General features: G+C 33.6%; 1 protein-coding gene and 1 long non-coding RNA gene across 4 annotated transcripts in view; one reads left to right on the forward strand and one right to left on the reverse strand.

The window, feature by feature from the left end:
• Nucleotides 1–26,877, reverse strand: LOC126733564 (uncharacterized). The gene is made up of 2 exons (XR_007659761.1): nucleotides 26,469–26,877; nucleotides 1–275 (listed from the first exon to the last, which is right to left on the reverse strand). It is a non-coding gene; the product is annotated as an uncharacterized LOC126733564 (long non-coding RNA).
• Nucleotides 1–27,730, forward strand: part of LOC126733559 (1-phosphatidylinositol 4,5-bisphosphate phosphodiesterase gamma-1) — a 75,907-nt gene that overhangs the window by 4,850 nt on the left and 43,327 nt on the right. For all 3 annotated transcript variants that reach the window (XM_050436897.1, XM_050436896.1, XM_050436895.1), the window contains exons 9-12: nucleotides 1,619–1,794; nucleotides 1,850–1,984; nucleotides 2,039–2,190; nucleotides 2,241–2,424. In XM_050436897.1, coding sequence (XP_050292854.1) covers nucleotides 1,619–1,794; nucleotides 1,850–1,984; nucleotides 2,039–2,190; nucleotides 2,241–2,424 — 647 coding nt within the window. The remainder of the gene's footprint in view (nucleotides 1–1,618; nucleotides 1,795–1,849; nucleotides 1,985–2,038; nucleotides 2,191–2,240; nucleotides 2,425–27,730) is intronic.

Consider the following 27,730-nt stretch of genomic DNA (forward strand, 5'->3'; position numbering starts at 1 on the left):
CAAAAATTATTTTTATATATTTACAATGCTCGAAATGAGAACCACCGTTTCTAATATCACGCCGACATCTTCGTCCCTCTGTAGGGGATACGCCTAGAATCAGTTCCGCCTTCATTATTTCTGCTGCTGCGTTAATTTTTTGGATAAGGTGTTCTCGAGTTAGGATTTCTTCATTGTATACCAGTTCTTTCATTCTTCGCTAAACATGGTAGTCAAGGGGGGTCAACTCGGGAGATCTAGCTGGCCACAATACCGGTCCATTTTGGTCGATCCATCTATTACGAAAATTATTGTTAAGAAAATTTCTTACAGTTATCCGATAATGGGCGGGACATCCATCGTTTTGGAATATGACTTGATCTCTTATATATTATCCAAAATATCAGGTAAGTTATTTCTCAAAAAATCTAGATAATTTTTATCATTTAAATTGTCTGGCAAAAAATACGGACCGATTAATACTCTGCCTATACATTGTTGGAATTGAATTTTTGTTGAAATGAAACTTGTTTCTTCATATGAGGATTTTCGTCTGTCCAAATAGCGCAAAACCGAAGCAGCCATTATATCAAAATATTTAACAACAATATCACAAAATAAGCGGTATGAAATACTAAAGTTTAAACGAAACAACTATTAATAACTAATCAAATTCTAAAAGGTAAGTTTTTCCGTCGCGGGGCAATGGCAAAACTTACCGGTAAAACAAACCTACTAAGGAGCAATAACAAAAAAAAAATTAAATACTGACCACATTTTTCAACCGATCTGAGCAAAAGAAAATCAGCATTTTACATTTTTTTATCATATATAGAATTCAGTACGGGTTTTATATCATTGAAACACACATTCAAATTACGAAAAAAAAATTAATCGGTTAAAATAATTAACAAAAATTTTATTATATAACTTTTATAAATCTATCACCAAATTCGGTAAAATTCGGAAAAACGATGATATCTCGAAAACTGTAAAACTTGGTATAACACTATATAGGGTTGAATATGTTCAAAATGATCTCACCTTTCTGCACCCAAAAACTAACATACATCAAAAACGGAAAACGGGCATATAAATCTTTCTAAGTAAAACTTTTTTTTCCTAATAATATTTCTAATATTTATAGGAATTAAATTATACAATTTAGGAGCTAAGCAAGTAATAAAATGTAAATTTAAATCACATCTGGAACGCTCAAATTGTTAGGAAGGCTGCTTATGCTATATAATTATGTGATACAATATTTGATTTAATTTGCTCATTCCCATATACAAAACTATACACTGCTACAATGTACAAAATTTTAATATTATTAATTTCCAGAAAATAAAGTTGCTCTGAAGGATAGTCTTGGATTTTTGAGAATTATCCCTAGAATGTGGGTCAGTACTATATATAATTAGCTTAGATGGAACCATATGCATCTTTGTTGTTTATTTAGAAGGTTTTGTTTTTTGTTTTTATTTTATTCTGATATTGAGTTGAAAATAAATTTTCGAGTTGAATTTTTGGAATACGTGTAAAGATCCTAAAATTTATTCTAGAAAAAATCTTTGATACGTCAAAAAAACGTCACTTACTGGTTTATTTTACTCTATTAATTCCTATTTTTTTTCAGGATGTTTTTGGGGATATGCTTCTAACCAAACCCTTTGACAAAAACGAGACGGTGTTACCATCTCCGTTCAATCTCAGACACAAAATCATTCTAAAGCACAAAAAACTCCCTGAAGGGCAAGAGGTGGTGCCTTCTAATATGATAAGAATGGATTCGACTGAAAATATGGATCTAAGGCAGGCAATTACATTTCAATGAGAGGTTTTTATTAATTAGGGTTTTTTTTAACAGGAATGCAGTGAAAAGTGGTGAGATGTTCATAGAAGACCCAGTGGATAAGGAGTGGATGCCACATTTTTTCGTTTTAAATCATAATATGCTGTTTTATACCAGTCATTACAAACTGGATGGGGATAACTCTGAAAAGTAAAGTCTTATTATTTTTATTTGGATTTTTTTTTTCAAATCCATTGCCCTTAGGGAAGACGAAGACGATGATAACAACAGCTTTACTGGTCCTAATAAAAACATCCCAAACGAGGAGTTGCATTTCAGTGAAAAATGGTTTCATGGTCGTTTGGCTAAAGGAAGGGAAGAAGCTGAGCAGTTGTTGAAGACTTACTCATATCTGGGTAAGTTTTTATCATATTTTCATACACTTTTTTTTCTAAAATTCTTGTAGGAGATGGAACATTCTTAGTAAGAGCCAGCGTGACATTCGTGGGAGAATATTCATTATCATTTTGGAGAAATGGTCAAGTGAACCACTGCAGAATCAGATCAAAGCAGGACAAACAACAAACTAAATACTACCTTATTGAGGGAAAATATTACGACAGCTTGTATAGTCTTATCACCCATTACAGGTAATGTGGCTAAATATATAATTAAAATTCTTTTCGAAATATTTAAAATTCACTATCATTAATACGTCTTACATCGTTAAAACCTTGTATTTTATATTTCTTCTTATAGCGCTCATTCAGTATTACCTCAAGCAAGATCCTGAAATGATATTTCAATTAACTAATATAAGTAAATAATGCTTATTTGCAAATTGCATAAAAAATAATTAATAAAAAATTAAATTAATATGCACATTATAGAACTATTTAAATGTATAAAAACAATTATAACAAAATAATACTATATATATTTAATAATAGAATATTAACAGTAATTAAAAATGTATGGAGAAATAGTAACACATCCTAAAGAATTTGCTTAAGCTAAGTATTAGAAGTATTGGAACCCGAGGAACTGCACCTAAATTATTTATTTCGAAAATGGTTGCTCCTAGCGACGTTAATAAGGTATAAATTTTTTATGTAATATTAAAAAAGGAAATTATTTTGTTACTTTTCAAACCAATATACGGAGCTGCAAAAAAGTTAGGGGATTTAAAAAAGTAAAAACTAACGCAACGAGCGCCCGCTACCGAAAACGCGAAAACTGTATACGAAATTTTATTTTTCTTTTTAAAAGACTTATGTTCTAAATTTCATGTCAGTATGTCATTTGGTTCAGGACCTATGAATAAAAAATGATAAATCAAATAATACTTTGACACCCTGTATTTCAGTTATTATTAAAATTAGGATAAGGCAAGTTGACCTCAATCACATTATTTTCACGTAAGGAACCTACTGTTGTTCTATGTCCCGTTACTTTCTGGACACCCGGTATAGAACAAAAAATATTTAATAAACTACCACACGAATTAAAATATACCACAACAAAAGATAATGCAAATATCTGAATTGCATAAAGGATATAATAAAAAAATTATTAAAAAAAAATATTGGATACTTTTTCTATTTAGGATTATATGTTTCATTAAAGAAAACTTGGAACTGCAGTCAAATGTTTAACTTTGTGGATCTTATCCTTGCTCCAGTAAACAATCTGCATATTTATTTATACGAAATAAACTATTATCTATTATTATATTATTAATATTAGTACATTGTACATGTAAAAATAAATAAATGAATATAATTAAATACAAAACAACAGAACAAGAGAATAAACCTTAAAAGGGAAACTATGATAAAATATAGGGTTAAATTTCTGCCAAGAAAATTGATCTATATTGGCAACCTTTTAATACACATTAACTTTAAATGCTTTGATCTGTTAAATTTTTATCAGTTCTAGATATGTTTTTTGAATTTAGAATTGATACTATTAAAATATATTGTTGTAAAACTTAGATAGGTTTTAACGTTATACAATATTTTAGTTTAGGAATCCAAATAATCAGGTATTTTTAAGATAGAGATCATTCTCCATATATTAGGTTTTAAGTTAAAATCTTTAATTATATTTAACAACTCCCTTTTTAAAGGGATTTTGTCGGGAACAGGAATGTTCTTAATTTTTATTTTGTATATTTTGTCTTAGTATTTGATACTTTATTTAAAATTCTTGAATGGCAAGATGAGTTTCTAAGAATGTTTGGTAAGAGCTGATTAGAGAACCCTTTTTCATCATAACTTCATGGTAATCAGCCGAAAATTGAGAAATATATTTCAAATTCAAAGTATGCTTTATTGTTCTAAACATTTGTTGTTGTGCACAAAGCTGTATAAAATCAAATTAAAATGAAATAAAATAAAATGCTGGTAAAATCTAAAGTAAAAATCTAAAAAAAAACAATCAAACTTATACCAATAGGAACTAAATAAAAAAGAACTTAAAAAATATAATTATAACATTCTTTAATATCATAATAGGGTCTTACAATAAGCAATTTCCTGACTTCTTTTTTAAATCTATGAACCTGAACAATCTGTCTTATGCTGATGGCAAATGGTTAAAAAGTTGACGACTATTATACGCAACAGTCATGCACCAGGGCCAATCTGAGAATGGCAATGGCACCCTATGTGTCTACCTTGTGGAGCAAAAAGACAAATCCTGACTCAAACTGATGCCATATTTTTTGTGTATTAAAGAAACTGTTTCAAGTATAAAGAGACAGGGCAATGTTAAAATTTTGTCCACAACAAAAAGACTCTTACATGAATCTGTAACTTTGGCTTTATTCATGTACCTAATTGACCTTTTTTGCAACACAAATAATGTGTGCATCAAATGTTTAGAACAAGAAGCCCAGAAACATGCCATCGATTCAATTAATGCAAAATATGCCTGTTTAGTCGTACTTTTATCTCATTGGGGATTATCCTAATTGCAAAGCAGTTTGATGCAAGTTTTTTACCCAGTTGTTCAATATGTTGTTGAAATTTTAGTTTATTATCTATTTGAATGCCTAAGAATTTTATATCTGATGTAGAGCTTAACAATTGGCTTTCTAAGTAAACTGGTCCCAAGTCACATTTAAATGAGATAATATTGGTTTTTGAGACATTAAAACAAAGCTTATTTGAGTCGCACCAAGTTTTAATTAGAGGCAAGTCATTATTAACAATTTTTGCCAGCATATGCTCATCCATATCACTCCACAGGACAGTAGCATCATCCGCGAATAAAGTAAACATCCCCGAAATCTTTAGGCTTCTAAAATCGTTAACATAAAATAAAAATAAAATTGGGCCAAGAACCAAACATCAAAACACACAGACTGAGTTCTATCACTCAAATATGAACGGAACCATTCCACTGCCTTACCCCTGAAACCATAGGTATCAAATATTCTGCGACTAACACAATCGAATGCTTTCGTTAAGTCACAGAACAGTGCCGCTGCAACCTGTTGGCCATTTAATTTCAGATTAGGCCTTTCTAAAAAATTAAAAGTTGCATCACTTAAAATGTGTATCTTAACTACCTTTTCTATTATCTTTGAAAGAGTAGGCAGAAGTGCCACTGGTCTGCAGTTCGAGGAATTTGCATTATCCCCACTCTTGAATAATGGAAATATATTAGCAATCTTTAAACTATGGGGAAAACACTTGTGGCAAAATAAATATTTATAGCCTCTGTCAGCGCTAGAGACCCCTTACCCCTAACCTCATTAACAATCCGCCAGGTCTCTTTCTGCCTGTCAAAAGAAGTTCGAACCCTGCTACATTAATACTGCTGCTTAGCTGCTTTTAGAATTCTACAATAGATAGATCTATAAATATTAAAGTATTTGACAAAAAAGCTATTATGCATATTGAATTTTCCTATATGGTAAAGAGATCTTAAATTCATTCCAGAAACACCTATTTCCCTAGTTATCCAGGAAGGTTTTGCTTTTTGTTTAAGAAATTTTACAGGAAACGATATATTAAAAATACTACTCAAAATGGCATGAAAAGTTTTCAAGGGGTCACTCGAGTTTATAGTGTAGTTCCAATTTGCTGAGGCAAGAATCTACCATAATTATTTTTTGTAAACAATCTGCCATACCGCTTAACTTTCTCTCGCCCTTTTTTGTTTATTTTAAAACTACAGCACACGGTTTCATGATCCGATAAACCACTACTAGTTACTCTACAAATAGTTTCTTCTTGGTTATAATTTGAAATCACATCATCTATTAAAGTTGACGAGTGCGATGTTATGAATGTAAATTTAACTACATGAAGATGGGTTACATCTTAAAGTAAGAATTATTTAGATTGTGTAAAGCGAAATATTATTTAAATCTGTAGTGACGAAAGAGTCCAAATTAAAATCGCCACAAATAATTACATTAGATTTAGGAGGAATAGAAGAAAGAGCGGCCTCAAGTTTTAATAAGAAGTCAAGTACATTACTATAAGGAAAACGATATATAAATAGAACATAACACATACATATTTAAACTGCAGCTACACACTGCACACAATTAAAAAATGCGCTCTTCTTTGAGGTTAGCAAAACAAATGAACGACGCTAAACACCTATTTAAAATAATAAGTCTCATGAATTCAAATATATACACCTCTATAGCCTGATAAGCGACAAAATACATCTAAAACAATATAATTTACTAAGACGTAACTATTCATGTGGCTTTAAGCAGTGTTCACATATTAAAACCATTGTTGAATTATTTAATCTTTCCTCAAATCTTTTACTCAAATCATCGAATTTACCTCTACTAGACTGCATATTTAATAATGTTAAGGTAAAACTGTTATTGATATGTCTGACACTAAAAAAATTTGAAGCTTGAGTTGAGAGTTCGGATGAGAGAGACATATCTGTTAGATTAATTGTATCAGTATTTTCAGTTTCGTGTTTGTGACCCAATATACCCACTTCAATATTGCGGAGGGTTGTTGAATCCATTTCAGTGTCCTGAGGATGACTTAATATAAGTCGAAACGTCGACATTTAGGTAAACAGGTTTCTGTTTTATTTCTGAACCCACCCAACAACACTCCGCAATATTGTATCAGTATTGTCTTCTGATTGTTCGTTTGGTGCAAAAAAGTAACAAATTCTTTTCCGGTTATTATAGATACAAAAATTAAACTCTAATTCTTAAAATCGTTTGCTAATGAAAATAATTTGTTTTGGATAAGATCTGTTATTACTATACAGAGTTTATAGTACGTTTATTCTTTTGAACCTACTAAATAAAAAAAATATTTACCAGGGGCTTCAGAATCAGGGGAGTATTTGGTAAATTTGGGCCCATTTCTTTAAGACCTTAATTTCTGCCCGTTTGGGTATTAGATTATGATGTTCCTATGCTTTTTACATAAAAAAGGTGCTCTTAGTAAAAGTCGGTAAATGATAAATATCACCGTTTTTGTGAAAATTGACGAAAAGCAAGTTATGAGATACAAAAATGAATTATCTATTATTATTAATAAACAATAAAAAAAAAAATCTGGCGTAAATATAAAATAAATGTTTAAAAAAAGTTAAGGTAGCCACTTTATTAAATTGGTACTCAAATTAATTAACTGTCACTTTAATTACCTTGAGGCATAAAATGTTTAAATGATTTTAAGTGTACTAAAAAACCAACAAATTAACAATTTTAGAAACGTAAACAAATTTTATTAAAAATTGGTATTACAAAAATAAACTTAAAATATTAATTGCTCAAAATGCCGGCCGCCACGATCGATACATTTATTGTATCTACGCACCATATTAAGGTTGACGTGGTTAAAAATATCAGGCGTGGTTTGGATTACTTCAGCAGCTGCGGAAATTCTGGCCACCAGGTCTTCTTCTGACTCGACTGGAGTTTCATATACGAGACTTTTCATATGCCCCCAAAGAAAAAAATCTAAGGGTAAATCTGGTGAGCGCGCTGGCCAGGTGACAGGGCCTCCGCGGCCAATCCAGCGCCTTCCAAAATTTTCATTTATAAACTCGCGGACAATAAGTGGAAAATGAGCTGGCGCTCCATCGTGTTGTAGCCATAAGTTCTGTCGTATATTTAGGGGAGATCATCTAATAGTTCTGGCAGTACATTTCTTAAAAAAATTAAATAAATATTTCCCGTTAAACGAGGAGGTAACATAATTGGACCAATTAAGCGTTCTCCAACAATGCCGGCCCACAAATGACCGAAAACTTATGTTGATAGCTGCTAAAATGAATACCATGGGTATTCATCATCCACCAAGGGTTTTCCTCACTTCACACATAAGCCTCGTCAGTAAAAAGGACATATTTTGGAAATTGAGGTTCTTCTGTACACCGGTCAAGAAACCACTGGCAAAAATTCACGCGGGGCCTAAAATCATTGGGTCCTAATGATTCCACCTTTTGCAGGTGGTAGGGCCGAAGATGCTGTTCATTAACAACGTTCCATACCCTAACATGATTTACATGCATCGCATCAGCAACTGCTCGCGTATTTACTGATGGGTTATCTTCAAATCGCTGAAGCACTTCTTTCTCAAAATCCGGGATTCGGATGTTCCTTTGCACGCCATTATCTTGGCGTTTTATTTTAACAGAGCCAGTCTCCCTGAGCCGTTGATTGACCCTTTCAAAAAGTGTGTGAGCTGGGATTCGCCTTTCGGGAAACCACTCTTCATATAGTCCAGAAGCAGCTCTACCATTACATCGAGCTTCCCCATAAATTAAAAGCATATCGGCGTATTCAGCAAAAGTGTAATCCATTACTTAACCGTAATAAACAGGGAATTAATATCATGTATAAAAAAACTGACAGTGACAAATTTAAAAAATACTGACAGTGGCAATGAATTAGCATTTTATTATTATTAAAATAATTAATTCAAGATACAGCATCTTAGTTTGGTTTTAGTCAAACTTCCACAAAAACGGTGATATTTACCGACTTTTACTAAGAGCACCTTTTTTTATGTAAAAAGTATAGGAACATCATAATCTAATGTCCAAACCATGTTGGGGCAGAAATTAAAGTCTTAAAGAAATGGCTCCAAATTTACCAAATACTCTCCTGATTCTGAAGCCCCTGGTAAATATTTTTTTTATTTAGTAGGTTCAAAAGAATAAATGTACTAACAATAATTTACCTCCCAAAATTGGTTGCGGTAGCTAAAGTAGTTCCAGAGTTATAAAAAAAAACTAGTTTTTAAAGGTTATTTTCAAAGAGCTCTAGCTCCCTGAGGAAGCTTTTCCGGACCCATATTTATATGAACTTTTGTTTTTCTTTTGACGTTTTCTATCTGCCATAGAAGTTTGTAACATGATCAACGGAACACCCTGTATATGTTACTCACCTTTAGATTGACTTTTATGTTTTATAGGGTAAGTTTTTAGCTGAAAACTTTTAAATGTATTTTTTTTAAATCTAAAAATGTCTATTGTAGATTTGATAAAGATCAAGAATATGAAGACCGAACGTTATTAAAATTATATGTTAAAGCAAGATAAATTTTATGTTTTAACAATTACCAATACCCAAGAAAATAATTGATTTCAAAAATACATAAGCAGCATACATAACCCAAAAACAATCCAACCCTATATATCCAACCAAAGAAAATGGTAAAATTGGATTATTTTTGGGTTAATATTCTGGTTTGATAAATAGCATCATATTTCTTAAATTGCCCGGGCATTGGGCATTATGAATAATCGCCATGTAATTACATTGTTCATATTATACGAGCCCCGTCCCACTTCAGTTGGCCCAATTGAAAATTCTTAATAATTTCTGTTTAAACCCCCAAAAAAAAAGACAAATTTTATAGTGTTATATAGTTTTAAACAAATAATAAGCTTTACTTACTCTATAAACACAACAAAATGGGAAAGTAAACTCATTTATATTGAACATATATTTATTTTTTAAAACAGTCGCAATTCTTTGAGGCATGGGGTTTATTAAGTTCTGATACTACCCCTGATTAAAACTATCCCAAATTTCTTGCTAGTGGATTTCGGACTTAATGAATAGAACCCTTGTATATGCCTAAAGAGTTAAAATAAAATAAAAAATAGAAACAAGAAATTTATTTCTACTATTTAAAATATGATTCAAAAATTTCAAAATCAATCAACCAAAATCTAATTTTAAAAATAACACATAATGTTTATATGAGATACTTTTTGGTATTGTAATATTGTGGAATAAAGATTCGATAAAAGAATAATAAATTCATTTTTTACTAAGCGGGCCAACTGAAATAAGACGGGGCTCGTATATATTTTTAGCAGAAAATTTTACATAACGAAATAATCATAAATAAATGGTAGTAAAAGTATTTACATATAAAGATTATTTAAACAATCTTTATCATAATTTTTTATTTTATTTGTTTAAACATTGACTGAAGAGGCAAGATTTAATTTTCAATCATTGATTAGATACGATACGTATTTTGCTATGCGGCTTCTTAGAAGTTTGTTTTTCTCTCGTTTGCTGGTATTTTTCAGTTTCCCATTTAAAAAAACTAAAAGAATTTTCAAAAAACTAAGAGAATTGTTTTTTCTCTTCCTAGTATTAGTACATCCCCGATAAGCACACTCGTTAATTTTGCTTGAATTTGACATAATTCAAAACAATAATAATACAAAATAATACGCCAAACATGCAAAAACTCCCTTAGACGATGCTGGCGAGCTCCGCTAAACAATAATGAGACACAAACGGCAAAAAGATTTCCTCGCGCGTTTGAGCGTGGCGCCATCTACCCGCCGCGCGCTTTTTGGGTCACGTTTTTGCCCGTAAATATGCGTATCTTCTCGCCTCTTCAATCAACGGCATAACGTACTACTATACGCATGACGATACTATTAATACATACATCATTTATACTAGTAGATAAACGGTTGGTTTGATAATTCCACGAATTGTGCTTTGAATGCGCCATGCTAAAGAGCCAAACGAGTTATTATACTTCATGCCAGCAGTACAGAATGATTTGTTAAAAATGCGTTAATTTTGTTTGCTAAATCTTTTAAATGTAAAAGGTAAACAAACACTTAGATTGTTATAACAATACCTCCCAAAATTGGTTGCGGTAGCTAAAGTAGTTCCAGAGCTATTAAAAAAAAACTAGTTTTTAAAGGTTATTTTCAAAGAGCTCTACCTCCCTGAGGAAGCTTTTCCGGACCCATGTTTATATGAACTTTTGTTTTTCTTTTGAAGTTTTCTATCTGCCATAGAAGTTTGTAACATGATGAACGGAACACCCTGTATATGTTTTTAAGGTTAATTTTTTTTCAAGGTATTTTTTTTAAATTTATAAGCCGTAGGCCCAACAGCTTAAAACACTTTACCATATAACTCGACTCATCCATTATCCCAAAGATGCTGGTCATACACTTTTATAAAAGGTAAAAAACACGAAATCTACAGCATCACAAATAGTTTACCATAACTTTACCATGTGTATATTTTTGCACCTTGTATAAAAAATAACAGCCTCTGGTTCTGCCGAAATGTAGGCAAACTCTATAATATACTATACTTTTAAAACTAAGCAAAATTATATTACTTATATTACTTATTAGATTTTATACTTAAAAATTAGAAAAAAAACAAAATATGAAACTAAACCTTTCAATATTTTCTCCCAAATTTATACTATGGAATATGCGAATATGTCCTCAAACAGAAATAGCGCAATGCGAAAACTCCCATTTCTCTGCGATATTATGCCTGATAATTTTTAATACCAAGGCTGCCAAGCGAGTTTCATCATTCCTACGTATGGGGGCGCCACCTCTTAGCTTCTAAATTGCTAGATAAAGCAAAGAACGACTGGCTGCCGCGGTCACGAAATTTTATACAGTATTTGCGCATCTTTTCCCTTTTCAATCAACGGTTATGCGTATCAAACCACGTTTCTTCTAAATATGTTATATGTTTATCACGATATAACTTATAGGCGCGTTTAGACCTGATCACGCACGCCCTGATCCATTGTGAAGGCTCAGGTGGAAACGGTCTATGCGCGCACGCTCACCACGTGGCTGCTCGCGAATAAGTAGCACGCGATGTGCCTACTTATTGTCTCCGGGATGTGCTCAAAGGAATTCATTGGCTTGCGCACTGCTCAGTTTGTACGGGAATGCGGGGCAATGTTATTCGTGCGCGAGCGTTAATAAATTTATAATTATGAAGTGGAATAACGAGATTTCCTTATTACTTATACAAGAATTAGAGAAACTGCCGGTGTTATGGAATGTTCAACATCCAGGATAAAGACAAAAAAAATGAAGCCTAGCAACAACTGATAAACAATTTAAATATGGAAAATTTGGATATATTTTGTTAAATATCATTGCTTTCTCCCTCCTTAACTGACCGCTCTGGTTGTGATTACAGTCCCTGTGTGCCTGTGGCAATAATAGCCAAACTGATACTCCATATTTGGGGAATCCTGGCAATAAATGGTGTTGCCATTTCAAATTTGTCAAAGGGAAAAAGGTTGAGTCATTTAATTGTGAACTGTTACGATGGTAAAAACTTGTGCCGCACCATGAGAAAAAGGCGATTTAAGCCGATCTTTTCACAAGTAAATACCGATATTGTCATAACATCATATCAAGGGACAACCGTCGTCATACGTAGAATAATAAAAAAACTTACGAGGGTGGATCAAATATTAACCGACCTTTTTTCGTTTAATTTATTGCAAAAAGTTGTCAACAAAAAAGAAATGACATTATTTTTCTACATAGTCTTCTCCCTTTCGAATACATTTTTCCCGGCCCGAACCAGTAGAAATCACAGGGAGAGAGGTCCGGACTGTAGGGAGGGTGTTCCAAAGTAGTCCATCCCAATTTGAGTATCAATCAATCAATGCTTTATTGTCAAGAAATTGTTACAATTTGTAGACAGAGCTGTAAAACAAAAAAGACACAAAAATGCAAACAAAACACAATTAAAAAAAAGAAAAACAAAACAAAATTTAAAAAAAATATAAATAAATAAATAGAATAGATTATCTACAATATATACAGATTAATACAATTTAGGAATTGTAAGTAGTCAAAAATATTATTATAAAATATACAATTTAATGTATACAATGTCAAAAAAAAAGATCATTAAAAAATCTCTCTACGTTAAAAAAAATGTAAAAAATGTTTAAAAAAGTAAAAAATTATAAAAAATCCTAAAATAGCTACAAAAAGCAGTATACCTAAACATGTACAGATAGTAAAAATACATAATCTGCTAGTGCGAAATTTCAAATCAATGATTACAAAAAAAAATCGTTAACTGTGTAAAAAGCTCTCTCCAGTAAGAATGCTTTTAATGCTTTACGAAATGCAAAAAAAGATGTGATGGATTTAATTTCCAATGGCAGATGATTGTGCATTTTTTTTGCATTATATAATATGGAACTTTTGACCAACTCTGAATGTGGGGTAGGCAGGTATAGATCATGTTCCGTGTATCTAAGTAGATAACTATGGGAAGGCCTATCAGATGCTGAACCGTGTTTGCGTATTAGACAAAGGGACTCAAATATGAATTGTTCCAAATTGTGTTTTTTCCTTTGAAGGACCAGTCTGCAGCAGCGTTATAATAAACCTCGGGCAAATGACACAGTTTGTATTTTCATACATTTATTAAAAATACCCAAATAAAACACTACTACAAACACATTTTAAATGAACTGTAATAAATTTAATTCTGGTTCAAACAAAGACAAATTATAGATTGCTAGAAGCATTCGAAAAGAACCGGCCGTTATTATATAAATTACGCGTATGTAAAGGTGAATTTGTAAATTTGTATCATCACAGTTCGCAGGGATGTTAACCCGTTGAAAACCGCGCACTCTTTTCGACCCAGAAAACTCTACTACTTAAAACCTTAAAAACATAAAAATAAAAAATCTCTTCTCCTTAAAGGAAGTTTTTCAGAAACCTTCAAACCGGCCGCTTTCTCGGATTTTCTTTGGCGGTGCGCTATAGTACGCTTCACTTCTAAAATCTTGGGTTTTTAAATTAATATTCATATAATATAGTTCGATTCACTCATTACCTAACATCCTCCCCCCTTGAGGTAACATCCTCAACAAGTCTCAGATGGGAATGGACAAAGTTTAGTAATAGGCCTTACCAAAACACTGTTTTCGGTACGCATTTTAACTACTCGCACCTTACCATCTTTTCCGGGAAATATTTCTAAGACGCGAGCTAAAAGCCACTTTAAAGGAGGAACACCATCATCCTTTAACAGAACAATGTCATTCACTTTCAAATTCTCCTTAGCCGTGAACCATTTACTGCGGTTTTGAAGAGTGTTAAGGTATTCAACTGACCAACGCTTCCAAAAATATTGCCTGACCTTAGCGCACCTTTCATAAAAATTAAGTCGATTTTCCTGAATATTTAAAACATCTTTCTCCGGAAAACTGTTCATAGGTTCTCCGATAAGAAAGTGTGCCGGAGTCAAACACGAAAAGTCTGTAGCATCAGTCGAAATTGGACACAGTGGTCTGGAATTCAAAATTGACTCGATCTGTGCCAGGACGGTTGAAAGTTCTTCATACGTAAAGCAAGAATTCTTAATTGCCTTGTATAGCAGTGATTTTGTGCATTTAATTCCGGCTTCCCAAAGCCCTCCCCAATGTGGACTGTTTGGTGGAATGAAACGCCACTCAATCTCTTTTGTTGACAAAAAATCAATAATTACATTCTTATTGGAATTTGATTTAAAAAATTTATATACATCTTTAAGGAGATTGTTGGTTCCCTGAAAATTTGTAGCATTATCGCTGAAGATAATAGCAGGATTACCTCGACGTGCTATGAATCGTTTTAAAGTTAGCAAAAATGCCTCAGTTGATAAGCTAGTTACCAGTTCAATATGCATTGCCTTTGTGACCATGCAAATGAAAAGAGCTATATAAGCTTTTGATTTGGAAGAATTTCGAAGTCTGGATTGTTTTATTAATATCGGTCCACCGAAATCAACCCCAACTTTAAAAAATGGTCTCGCAACTGTAGTTCTGTCCGCCGGTATAGCACCCATAATCTGATTTGATGAACTAGCCCTAAATCGAAAACAAGTTGCACAAGCTTTCAAAACAGATTTTACTTGACTTAAACCATGAACTGGCCAAAATCTTGTTCTTAAATTGGCCAAAACCGTATGTGCTCCTGCATGATATAACTTTAGATGTTCCAACCTAATTAAAAGCTTAGTAACATAATGTCTTTCTGGGAGTATTATCGGAAATTTCTGATCATATGGAATATAAGAGTTTGCAAGGCGTCCATTGATCCTTAAGATTCCGTGCTTATCTAAAAAAGGATTTAACCTCTTAAGATGACTGCTTTTAAAAACCGATTGATAATTTGCATTCCCTGAATTTGCATTAACCGTTTGTTGTTTAAGATGCTCAATTTCTGAAAGAAAACATTCTTCCTGAACCAATTTAACAATTTTAAAAAGTGAATTTCTCAGCTCATTAACGGTGAGAGGTCCTCGAAGTTTAGAATTTTTTGGATTTGAATTATTTATGAAACGAATACAGAATGCAAATGACCTCTGTAACCGCGAAAAACTAGCATATCTTGTCCAATCTAGAAGAATATTTTTACTTTGAAGTTTAGTATTGACTAAAGTGACCTTTTTCTGTTCGGGTGGACTTTCCATTGTAGTATCAAATTCGAAAGTTGAAAAATCAAAACTAGGATTTTCCAAAAACTTTGACCCATGCCACCATAGATTATTTGATATGAGGTCTTTGGAAGAGGAACCGCGTGATATAATGTCAGCTGGGTTCAACTCTGACTTTACGTAGTTCCATTGAAACCCATGAGTAAGTTCTTGAATTTCGGAAACTCGGTTGGCTATGAACGTGTTCCAACGCGAGGGAGATGAGTTAAGCCAACAAATAACAATTTTTGAATCTGTCCAAAGCAAAACTCTTTTTATTTTAATCGAAAAAATTCTCATAAGTTTATGAACTAATTTGGACAAGAGCAGAGCTCCACAAAGTTCCAAACGTGGCAAAGATATTGTTTTGATTGGTGCCACACGTGATTTTGAACAGACCAGGTTAGAAGAAATGTGTCCATCTGCATGCAATCCCTTGATATATATACATGCACCATATGCAACCATAGATGCGTCGGAAAAACCATGAAGCTCAACCTCTGTTACTAAATTGGAAGAAAATAAGTATCTTGGAATTTTTAAATTCATTAAATTTGTAAGACCATCAAAAAGTAAATCCCATTTTTCCCTTAAGTCAGGTGGCAACGTTTCGTCCCAGTCTAACTTTCGCATCCAAATTTCTTGCATTAATAATTTACCAATGACAATGACTGGACCTATGAGACCCAGTGGGTCAAACATTTGTGAAATTTTCGAAAGAACCAGCCTTTTAGTGACTTGCTTTAGTTGATCATGCTGTGGAATTGATATTTTAAATATATCGCTACGTGGCTGCCAAACTAAACCCAAAACCTTATTTGACAAGGTTTCATCCTGAATTTGAACGCCATTTGAATTAGAACAAAAAGAATTTAATAAGGAAGTTTCGTTTGAGCACCATTTGTGAAGTACAAAACCTGCCGAACCTAACATTTCAGTTAATTGCCTAATTAACTCAACTAATTGGTCTCTATTATTTGCAGTCCCTAAAATGTCGTCCACGTAACATTGTTTTAAAATTGCTTCAGAAGCTAAAGGATATCTTTGAGCTTCATCCTGTGCTAAGTGCTTCAAACAACGAGTAGCAAGAAATGGCGCTGAATTCGTACCATAAGTAATAGTTTGAAGTTGCAAACATCTTAAATTCTCCTCAGGAGAGTCGCGCCAAATAATGTTTTGTAAGAAAAGTTGATCCGGATTAATTTGAATCATCCGATACATTTTTTGAATATCAGCTGTAACAACAAACAAAAATGAGCGAAATCTGATCAGAATATCGAATAGATCTGGTTGAACTTGTGGGCCCTTTAACATAATGCTATTAAGTGAAATTCCACTAGAAGTTTGTGCAGAAGCGTCGAATACCACGCGCAACTTGGTGGTTAAGCTAGCTTCCCTAATTATGCAGTGATGAGGAAGAAAAACCCTAAAGTCCCTGTTTGGATTTTTACAATCGAAATCTACATACTTTGCATGACCCAAATTGACATACTCGTCAATAAAATCTTTATATTGTTTGAATAAGTTCGAATCTTTGTGTAGTCTTCTTTCCAAATAAGTAAAACGTTTGGTTGCCATTGCAAACGAATCTCCCAATTTTTTGTAATCATCAACACTGGCAAAAGGTAAATCTACCTGAAATTGCCCATTTTGTAAACGCTGTACGGTCTTAGAAAATATCTGTTCACAATGTTTATCCTCGTAAGACAAAACCTTTTTTCCAGAAACTTCTTCTAACTGCCAAAACCTTAAAATACTTTCATCAAGCTCCCGAATTGAATGACAGACCGTTAATTCATTTATGTCATCAGAATATTTTCCACTGGAAACTTGTGGGCGCATTGCCACAAACCAACCAACCTAACCTGGAATTTTGTAGAACGGGCAAATCTTGACCCAATTTAATTATCCCAGAAAGAATGATGTCGAAATATAAGTCTGCTCCAATAAGCATGTCAATATTTGAAGTTTTAAAATAGCTGGGATCTGCTAACTTGATGTGATCTGGTATCTTAATTTTAGTAGTGTCTAGCAAAACATGTGGTAAAGGAGATGTGATTTTTTCTAAAACCGAAAATGTCCCTTCTATGTGAAAACTCCTGTCAAACTTCGACTGAAGTTTAAGATTAACTATTTTATTAACATGAGAAAAAGTATGTCCTATACCCCCAATTTTTATAGAATTAGTGAAAAATGGCACCTTTAATTTTGTAAGAATTTCCCCTGTTATAAAGCTTACTTGCGAACCTGAGTCTAATAAGGCTCGCACTGTGATTTCTTTTTTATCTTTTGTAACCAATGTGACCTTGGCTGTAGCTAATAAAACCTGTAATGTAGATAATTTACCCTGTGAAACTAAAACTGTCCGATTTGATGCCTCATCAGGCTCTGGAGTTTGATGTGTCCTTGCCTCATTACTTGAGGACCCTGTGTGTTCATTTTGTTGCTGTGAATAGCCTTGACCCCTTAAATTATTTTTCTCAGTATGTAAAAGTGTATGGTGTTTTTTGTTACAAATGTTGCACCCTCGAGACATGCATTCAGCAACAGAATGCTTTGACCCCAAGCAATTATAGCATAATTTATTGCTTTGAATAAAGTCCCTTTTTTTGTCAAGATTAATATTCTTAAATTTGAAACACCAATGTATTTTATGAGTTCCCTTACAAAATGAACATAACCCATTATTGTTAGTACCCTTGTCTTGAACCCCCAAAAGAGAACTTTTTGTTTTATTTTTAAAAGTCGAATTAAACACTGAAGATGTTGAGTTTCTAGGTAATTCTGGACCTGTGATATTTTCTAAAGCTGTGCAACGTTTTTCCAGAAATTCTAATAAATTCTCAAGTGTTGGCAACACTGTACCATCTTTTTCCAGCTCATAAGCCTTATGAGTCTGGAAATCTAATTTTTGTGACAAAATATAAACCAATAAAATATCCCATGTGTCAACTGGAACCTCCAGTGCCCGTAGTGAGTTTATGTGTTGCCTAACCGTGGTTAAAAATGTTCTTATTTGAAACCCATTACCCTTATTAACTGAGTTAATGTCTAGAATCCCTTTTATGTGTGTGTTTATGATGATTAAGTTATTATCATAACGTTTTTTGAGCAAATCTAAGGCAATTGTATAATTTGCTTCCGTAAGTGGCAAGTCTTTGACAATATTTAAGGCTTCATTGGAGAGACTACCTTTTAAATATAAAAATTTTTGTATATTTGTCAATAAAGAGCTGTTATCTATCATAGCTGTGAACAAATCGATAAATGTTTTCCAATCTTCATATTTTCCGGAAAAGGAAGGTGGGTTAATATTTGGCAATTTTATTTTACCGAGGGGATCATCTGAGGAAAATTGAGAAGCATTTTGTTCAACCCTAGAATTTTGTAAATTATGCGTACTTCGTTTTTCTATAGCCGATTTTATTTTAGCCCAAGTTTTAAAATATTGATTTTCCACCCCAATACGATCATTTTCTTCATTTAAATCATTACTTTCAATTTCATCTTGAACGGTGCAGTAGTTTTCGAAAGCTGTCTGTAACCTAACTTCCCTAACCGAAAACTCATTTATTTCTATAGACATGTTGTTTTCATTTTCATTAACAAAATTTTCTATCCTAGTGATAGACCCTTTCTTAGTAGTTCTTTTTCTTTTAAGCTCATCCATGTTAATTAGTAAAATTAATTAATTAAAATTAATCCAAAAAAAAATTACACTTTAAAATAATTACCTAGTTAATTAACAGTAACAGTACCTTAACTATGTAATATACTTAGCACAAAAATAATAGTGATAAAATCAAATTTTAATTACTACATTAAATTCAAAACCTTTGCATTAAATGTACCTCTTGCCCCAACTTAAAGAAATTAATTAAAAATGCCAAGTTACAATCTTACTACAAATATGCCAATCAGCACCAAACTGTAATATGTAATTGTATGAGAAATTATGTCTACTTTATGAATGTTTTCATAAAAAGTCCCTATTTAAACACCTTGTTTAATTATAAAACTTGAAATAATAAGTCCCTATATTAATTAAATCGATCTGACCTTCTCTTCCTGGTAGTCCCAATGGTATGCCCTGTTTGTCTGATGTACCTTGTGCGGTACGGCCTTGCGTCTCCCGTAAATCGTATCCCTGCGTATTGTGAGTACTCCTCCTAACAGCTTGGTTCCCTAGTGGATGTAGTGCGATGGAAATTCTGTAGAATTTAGTTCCAAATTTCCAGTAAAAACGTCAGCGCCTAGACGTCTGTGCTTCTTGTCCGTGACCCAGTAATCCAGCAACCCGTAACTGCCTCTTCTTACCAAAAGATGCGGCTCGAAATGGACCATAAATTATGTTCCAAATTGTGTTTTTTCCTTTGAAGGACCAGTCTGCAGCAGCGTTATAATAAACCTCGGGCAAATGACACAGTTTGTATTTTCATACATTTATTAAAAATACCCAAATAAAACACTACTACAAACACATTTTAAATGAACTGTAATAAATTTAATTCTGGTTCAAACAAAGACAAATTATAGATTGCTAGAAGCATTCGAAAAGAACCGGCCGTTATTATATAAATTACGCGTATGTAAAGGTGAATTTGTAAATTTGTATCATCACAGTTCGCAGGGATGTTAACCCGTTGAAAACCGCGCACTCTTTTCGACCCAGAAAACTCTACTACTTAAAACCTTAAAAACATAAAAATAAAAAATCTCTTCTCCTTAAAGGAAGTTTTTCAGAAACCTTCAAACCGGCCGCTTTCTCGGATTTTCTTTGGCGGTGCGCTATAGTACGCTTCACTTCTAAAATCTTGGGTTTTTAAATTAATATTCATATAATATAGTTCGATTCACTCATTACCTAACATGAATAAAGATGAAAAAGTTAATATTTGAAATTTTTTGAAGAAATGCTGGCAATGACTTCTGTATTTAAGTCTCAGTGTATAACGTAAAGCTCTCTTTTGTAGTCTAAAAATACGGTCAAATTGAGTTGCACTACATGTACCCCAGAATGGAAGGGCGTATCGAAGGTGCGATTCAAAAAGGGCAAAATAAACTGTTCTAGAAGTAGACAGGCTAAGCTCCTTAGAAATTGATCTTAACGCAAAACAAGCGGAACTTAATTTTCTTGATAAAAAGTCAATATGTGTGTTCCATTTTAACGAGTTGTCAACAGTTAGCCCTAAAAACTTTACAGAATCAACTTCGTCAATTGTTGCATTACCAAGTACAAAAGATTGCAAGGTATTTTTATAGGACAACATTTTAGTTTTGGAAATGTTGAGACAAAGGAGATTAGAGTCGCACCATGATTTGATAGTAGTTAAGTCACTTGATACGGTTCTATGAAGCTTAGAAATATCCGGATCACTCCAGGTAAAACTAGTATCATCAGCAAATAGACAGAGTTTACCGTTAATATTTAGATTAGCAATGTCATTGATGAAGATAAGAAACAAAATAGGGCCAAGTACGGAACCTTGAGGCACTCCACTTTGTATTGGCTTGCAAGAAGACATAGTCGAATCAATTCTCACAGCTTGACTTCTGTTACTGAGATACGACTTAAACCATTCAAAAGGCGCTCCTCTGAACCCGTAATATTGCAACTTTTTTAATAAGATGTCATGATTAACACAATCAAAGGCTTTAGAAAAATCACAGAAAATTGAAGTCTTTTTTTAACCAATCTTTCAATAATTTTTGAAAGTGTGGGAAGAAGAGCAATAGGGCGATAGTTGGAAGACTGATCTTTGTCTCCTCCTTTATGTAGTGGAATTATTATCGCCAACTTAAGGCAGTTAGGAAAAACACCTTTTTGAAAAGACTGATTAATTAGAGTAATAAGATGACATAATGTACATTCGGGCAGATTTGAAAACATTTTGAGAGTAATTCCATCAATTCCAGAAGAGCCTTTGTTTTTGATTTCCCTAATTGAACTGCAAAGCTCTGGTAACACTACGGGCGTAAAGAAGAAGCTGTGGAAATTCTCATTTGCAATGGGAAGATATGAAAGTGGATCATGGGAAGGAGTTATGGTACTCAATAAATTATTTGCCACATTTACAAAATAATCATTAAGGTTTTCAGATGAAGTGGAGATAGTATTCGACAAAGAAGGCTTATTTCTCAAAGCATTAACAATCGACCATGTTTCCTTAGCCACATTTTTAGATTTAGCCAGTCTCCTATTATAGTAAATATCCTTAGCGGCTTTTAAAGTTCTCTGATAAATCTTTTTGTAAAGTCTTACGTACTCATGAAAAAAAGCGCTGTCTGAAAATTTCTTAAGATGAGATAATAAGCGCATGTTCTTAGCAGATGTACGCAAGCCTTGGGTAGACCAGGGGTTATGTTGCTTCTTTTTAAGAGGTCTCAAAGGAAAGGACTTGTGAGAAAGACTAGATAGCGTTTTTACAAATCTAGAGAATTCTGAATCAACGTCGTCAGAGAGAATATTCCAGTCAGTTGATTGACAAAGGTGCCTAAAATGTAAAAAAATTTTATCCGAGAAAATACGGCCTAATTTGCGTGGAACATTTTTACTTTTAGATTTAGTTATGGAAAACTTTGTTAACATTGCTTCATGGTCTGAGAAACCTGGGCTTAAGACAGTACAATCGACGAAATCTGGCTCAAAGGAAGATACGACATAATCTATTGTACTAGAGCTGGTTTTAGTTATTCTAGTAGGTGATTTAATGTGCATGATTAAGCCAAAAGAGTCGAAAATGGACTGGAGAGATTCTTGAGCAGCACACACACTGGAAAAATCAATGTTTAGGTCGCCACATAAAATGAGTATGCTTTTTAATGGCAGAGACTCAAGCAAGCTTAGTAATTTTTGGAAAAAAACATTTACGTCAGCATCAGGTGTTCTGTAAATACAAACAACGTAAAGATCAAAATTATTATTGTAGACAATGGAAAACTCAAATATTTTTTCGGAAACTAAATTATCGAACCTGGTTACCATTGAAAAGTCGTTGCTAGTAGATAATATCACAGTACCTCCATGAGTTAGATTTGTTCTATCAAATCTGGCAACTGTAGTGTAATTATCCACCACCACAGGCTCACCAACATGCAACCAATGTTCAGTTATGGCAACGATTTCTGGAAAATGAAGCTCTTCCAGTAAAAGAAATAAATCATTAGTTTTATGTCTTAAGGACTGAATATTTAGAGAGAAAATACTAAGCTTGCCATTGTCCAGTATTTTAGAGGGTGCTTGATCCTCTGTTCGCGTCAAGTCATTTAAAAATTTTTATTCCTGGCGGGAGATCCACCAGAATAATAATTGCTATGACTCTCTCTGATTTTTTGAAGGCGTAGCAGCTTTTCTGATCAGAAGAAGGACCTGAAGGCTGACAGATCTGCTTCAACTTCAGTTGGACCAATACCATAGGCATCATGGTAGCGAAAGTAGAGCCTCCGCAAAGAGTCCACGTCACCAGGAAGTCCCTCTGATGCAAGTGCCAATCGGATGCTGGTGTTGGTATGTCCTTCAAAACACACACTGGAGGGTTGATCATGCAGATAGGCAAGGAATAGCCTAAGAGGTTTTAAGATGGAAGGGTCTCTCAGTCTGGCCAATAAATAGCGACCATCAGTCGCATCTGAGTCTCTTGATAACCGCACTATTGGTGGAGTCAACAGGTCCATATTATTTGCTGTTTTATTCGCCACTGAATTATTATCGATGACAAAATCAACCTCTAGTAATTCTGTTGCAAGGGACTTAGAGGCAGCAATGGCCTCCCTATCAGAACTAATTTTCAAAGATTGAACCTCTCTGGATATTGTAGCAGATGTTGATGAAACTGAGCGATATGGCAGGTTATGGCTGTCTGGAGAGTGAGGCTTAGACTTAGACTCGGAAGGCTTAGATTTGGGCGAGGTGGTACTATTTATTTGGACTGGCGCTTTAGAGGTTTCCAAACATGAATTTATGAGAGTGCCCGGTGGCCACATTCTAATATCCTTCAGCCGCTTTAATTGATTTAAGTTCTGCACACCAATTTTGAAGTCGGAATGTGCAGTGTCCTTGGTTTTTAGCATTGGGAAACATCGGATAAAGTCCGTTGTTCCCAGTTTTTCTTTGATAAAGTGTGCAAGCTGATTTCCGGTATACGGAAGTGGGATATTTGATACAACCACGTAATGCCATTCATCTTTGTTCATTGTGTTGTCCTTCGGTGACGTCGGAACCTCCGGGTCTGGTTTTTCTGTATGATCAGTCTGGCAGGCTATCCTCCTTTTAGTTACAGGTTGGTAACTTTTAACATTATATTTTTCCTTAGCTAATTGTTCTATGGTGCGAGCCATTTGTTTAACATCTTTCCTCAGATTCACTACTTCACTTTTTAACTCTTCATTGGAAGAATCATGGACCTGTACCTTTACCGTCTCACCATGGTTGTCCATAAGAATTGATGACAGGTTGAAAATTTCCTGTTTCATATCTCTGATTGAATGGAAAAGAGATTCTTGTCCATTTTCAGAGACAGTATGGAGGCGATGAATGTCATCAATTTTGTCATAGAGATTCTTCCATTTGGAGTCGTGAGAACTTAAAATCTCGTACATCTCTGAAAACACTGGAAGAAGGTCGTTATTCTTCTTTAGACAGGTTCCCAGAGCATTGACATTTTCTAGAGATATCTGAGAGTTTTGCAGCTGCGAAACTTTATCATGAAGATATTTTAATGTTGGTGAATCACAAACACTGCAGAAAAATCTAATGTTGTTGTATTTCTGCTGATGAAGGACCTTGTCCAGACCTGTGCAGCCCATACAGAAATTACGGCGGCATTCCCCACTGCAACGAAGTTTGTATTTCTCTTTATCCGAGACGATTTTTTGGCAGGAATCGCACTTGAATTCAGCCATTATTCTCAAGTGGACGGTAGATGTTTATACAGGAAAAACTCAAAAATAATTCAACAGACAGAGTTACACAGGAACTAAATAGTTAGCGGGAAATGTTTTTTAACTAGAAAGCACGCACAGCAATTAATGTTCAATATTAAAAGTTCAATAAATATCGAAAAAGTCAATGGTAGCTATACAAGGTCACGTTAAGTTACACCGGAAAAGTTTATACTAGCGGAACGTAAACAGTAGAATAGGAACTAGAATTTATCAGGAAGCGTATGTATATCGGAAAACACACCGTTGTAATTTTTAAACAAAAAAGTTTTTTAAAACACGCGGTCAAATCAAAACAAAACAAACATTCAATACTAACAGAGCCAACGAACGAAAACACGACCGTCTCGTACGACTGCTGCAAGTAGAATGAATATAATAGTATTTTTTGTTGTGTTATTTTGGCAGTGTGTCGTCTGGCGTTATCTTGGAGTAGGAGCACGTTTTTTACACTGCAACCACGTCTCTTTGATCGGAGAGACTGTCGCACTTTTTCAAGAAGGTCAGAATAGTAGGCTGCATTAATCTTTTTCCGATCGTGAAGGAAGTCGATATGGAGGATTCCTCTATAATCCCAAAAGACGGTCGCCCTTACCTTACCAGCCGAAGGTTGCGTTTTTGCTTTTACGGGACAAGGTTCATTTGTTCTTCGCCACTCCATACTCGCTCTTTTTGACTCTGGAGTGTAGTGATGGCACCAGGTTTCATCGACAGTCACTATGCATTGCAAAAAATCATCTTCATTTTTGTATCGAGCCAAAATACGCACACATACTTTACACATTGGGGTCGATAATTTTTCTGTTCCGCAGTAAACAACCTTGGAACCCACTTAGCACACATTTTTCGAAAACCCAAGGAATTTTTAATAATTGACTGGACGCTTCCATAGCTGATTCCAAGATTTTGACAGATTTCCTGCACTGTAGTTTATTTTGAAAAACAGCGGCTACGTTTACACTTGTGATGCTTGTCATGGGTGGGAACTGTTTTCAACGTTGACAAGGCCTTCCCGAAATTTTTTGTGCCACACTTTCACTTGAGTTTTTGAGAGAGTCGATTCCCCAAACTGTCTAATCCAAATCTATTCCAAAATTCGATGGGCCCGACATATTCTTTCGCAAGAAATTTGATAATAATGCGTTGCGCAACACGCGGATAGATAGATGAGAAGTAACAACCGTCGGTATTGCAGAAAAGTTCCTTAGGCTTCACACTCCACAAGATGGCATTTCAATCAATGACATACATAAATTACAGTGACATCCACCCTTATAATAAGAAATCTATAATATTTATAAAATATTTCCATAAAAATGCCTTTTATTAGATAAGTACCTTTACTCTAATGAAGTACGTTAAAAAAACTAGTAAAGAGTTGACAAACCGTAATATTGTTTATAATTTGAAGCATAATCTATTAATAATAAATATTTATCATGTAAATATTGTTTGACGACGTTCCTGGTAAAGATTTCTTGTGTCAGTGGAATCAACAATGCGATTGAGCGGCGTTGCGATGTTGTTGCCTTTTTCTCTAATATACATGATCTACATTTATTTCACTTTGAATGTTGACTTCTTTATAGAGTATCTTATAATATTTTATGAAAAAAATTGCTTCTTTTTAATTTAAGAGGAATAATATTATTTTGCGCCAGTCAAAATAAGAGAAAAAATGTTATATTATTAACTGTGTTTTTTTTTGCCATTTCTACTTAAGCATTTGGCATGAATGCATAAGAGATGTTGCAAGCAAACAAACTGCCCATAGTTCCACGGCAATGCTAATTCTTGCCGTTCAATGTTCTAAGCTCTTGCAATACTACCCAAATTGACGCTTATATAAATACGGACAATACCTACTTGCAGCTGTTTGGTGGCAACTAAGTTTATTTTGTTAACTGCTATTTTCATAACTGTGATTAAAATATATTTATTTGTTTTTATGTAACCTAATAAAAATTAAATTTGACAACGATGACAACAAATTTTAATGTTTCTTACCTTTATATATTTTCGTTCACGTAGTACTTCTACTATGGCTAACTTTAGGAACAATATAAGTTATGAAAGATTTAGAGACTTTAAACAGGTACTGGATACTGCTGTATGAATCTCCAGTTGCCAAAATGTTATTTCCTTGAGAGTTTGACAATACATTGAACGCCGTCATGTGACATATTAAAGCCGCGTATACACCTTAGATCATAATTATTAACTGACGAACTTTATTGAACGTGATGCCTTTAACGCCGTAAAAATGTCTGCGGAATACTACGTATCCGAGATTCGACATGTAAAACATACGTTGGTTATTTCCTTTCATGACGTGAAAAAGCCCATAAGTATAAAGCCCGTTGGGTATACGCCTCATCGGTATATGCCTAGAATCCCCGATATTCTGCTAAGTTTCCAGACATATTTACTTTTATTTTTTGAAAAATTGTCCGAAATAGACGGAATTCTCAATGACAATTTTTCTTCACGCAATAATATCTAAATCTAAGCATTTTATATTTTTTTATGAGAGCAAAAATGCCTCCCTAGCCTTTCATTAAAATTCTACATATTTCATTTAAAAATGGTTGTCTTAAATTTTTGAGAAATTAGTATACGATTTAGCATGACCCTATGTATGTGCATAACATACTAATTTGTCAATTTCAGGGCACAGCGTCTAATTTTTAACGATTTTTTGATCTTGTTTGTTAATCATTGTGTGATTGTGTTTTTTTGTAATAATTATTGGGAAACTATACATTTTGGTATAATGACAAACAATTAATTTGTATTGTGTGTGGTGCAGTGCAGTCTAGTGCCAGAAAACTACTTTCTTTGTTTAAAGGCAAGTTCATGTTACAATCTCACTTTTAAAATGACATTTTAATTTTATGATTTATTATTTGTCGTTCGACCCAATCTATACGTTGATGCACAAAAAATTAAAAAAGTTGTGTTATGTTTTCTTTTACATCAGTTAAAAGTCAAAAAAAGATAAAAAATAACTAAAAAAAACTGGTGAATGCGGCGGGTATTTCTATCTCCCAGCGCAGTCACCAATTCATTTATTTAACTTTGTTTAAAAAGATAAATACGAAGCGAGCTACGACAGTTCTTTAAAATGTCGTTTTCTTATGAAAATTTATTTATTTACACATTACAAGGCAAAAAAAGATTGAAACTGAAAAAATGGAGAATGCGCCGGGCATATCTATCTCCCATTCACCAATTTATTTACTTAGCTTTGTTTAAAAAAAAAAAATTTT

This window comes from Anthonomus grandis, chromosome 2 (assembly GCF_022605725.1).
Source record: "Anthonomus grandis grandis chromosome 2, icAntGran1.3, whole genome shotgun sequence".
Lineage (NCBI taxonomy): Eukaryota > Metazoa > Arthropoda > Insecta > Coleoptera > Curculionidae > Anthonomus > Anthonomus grandis.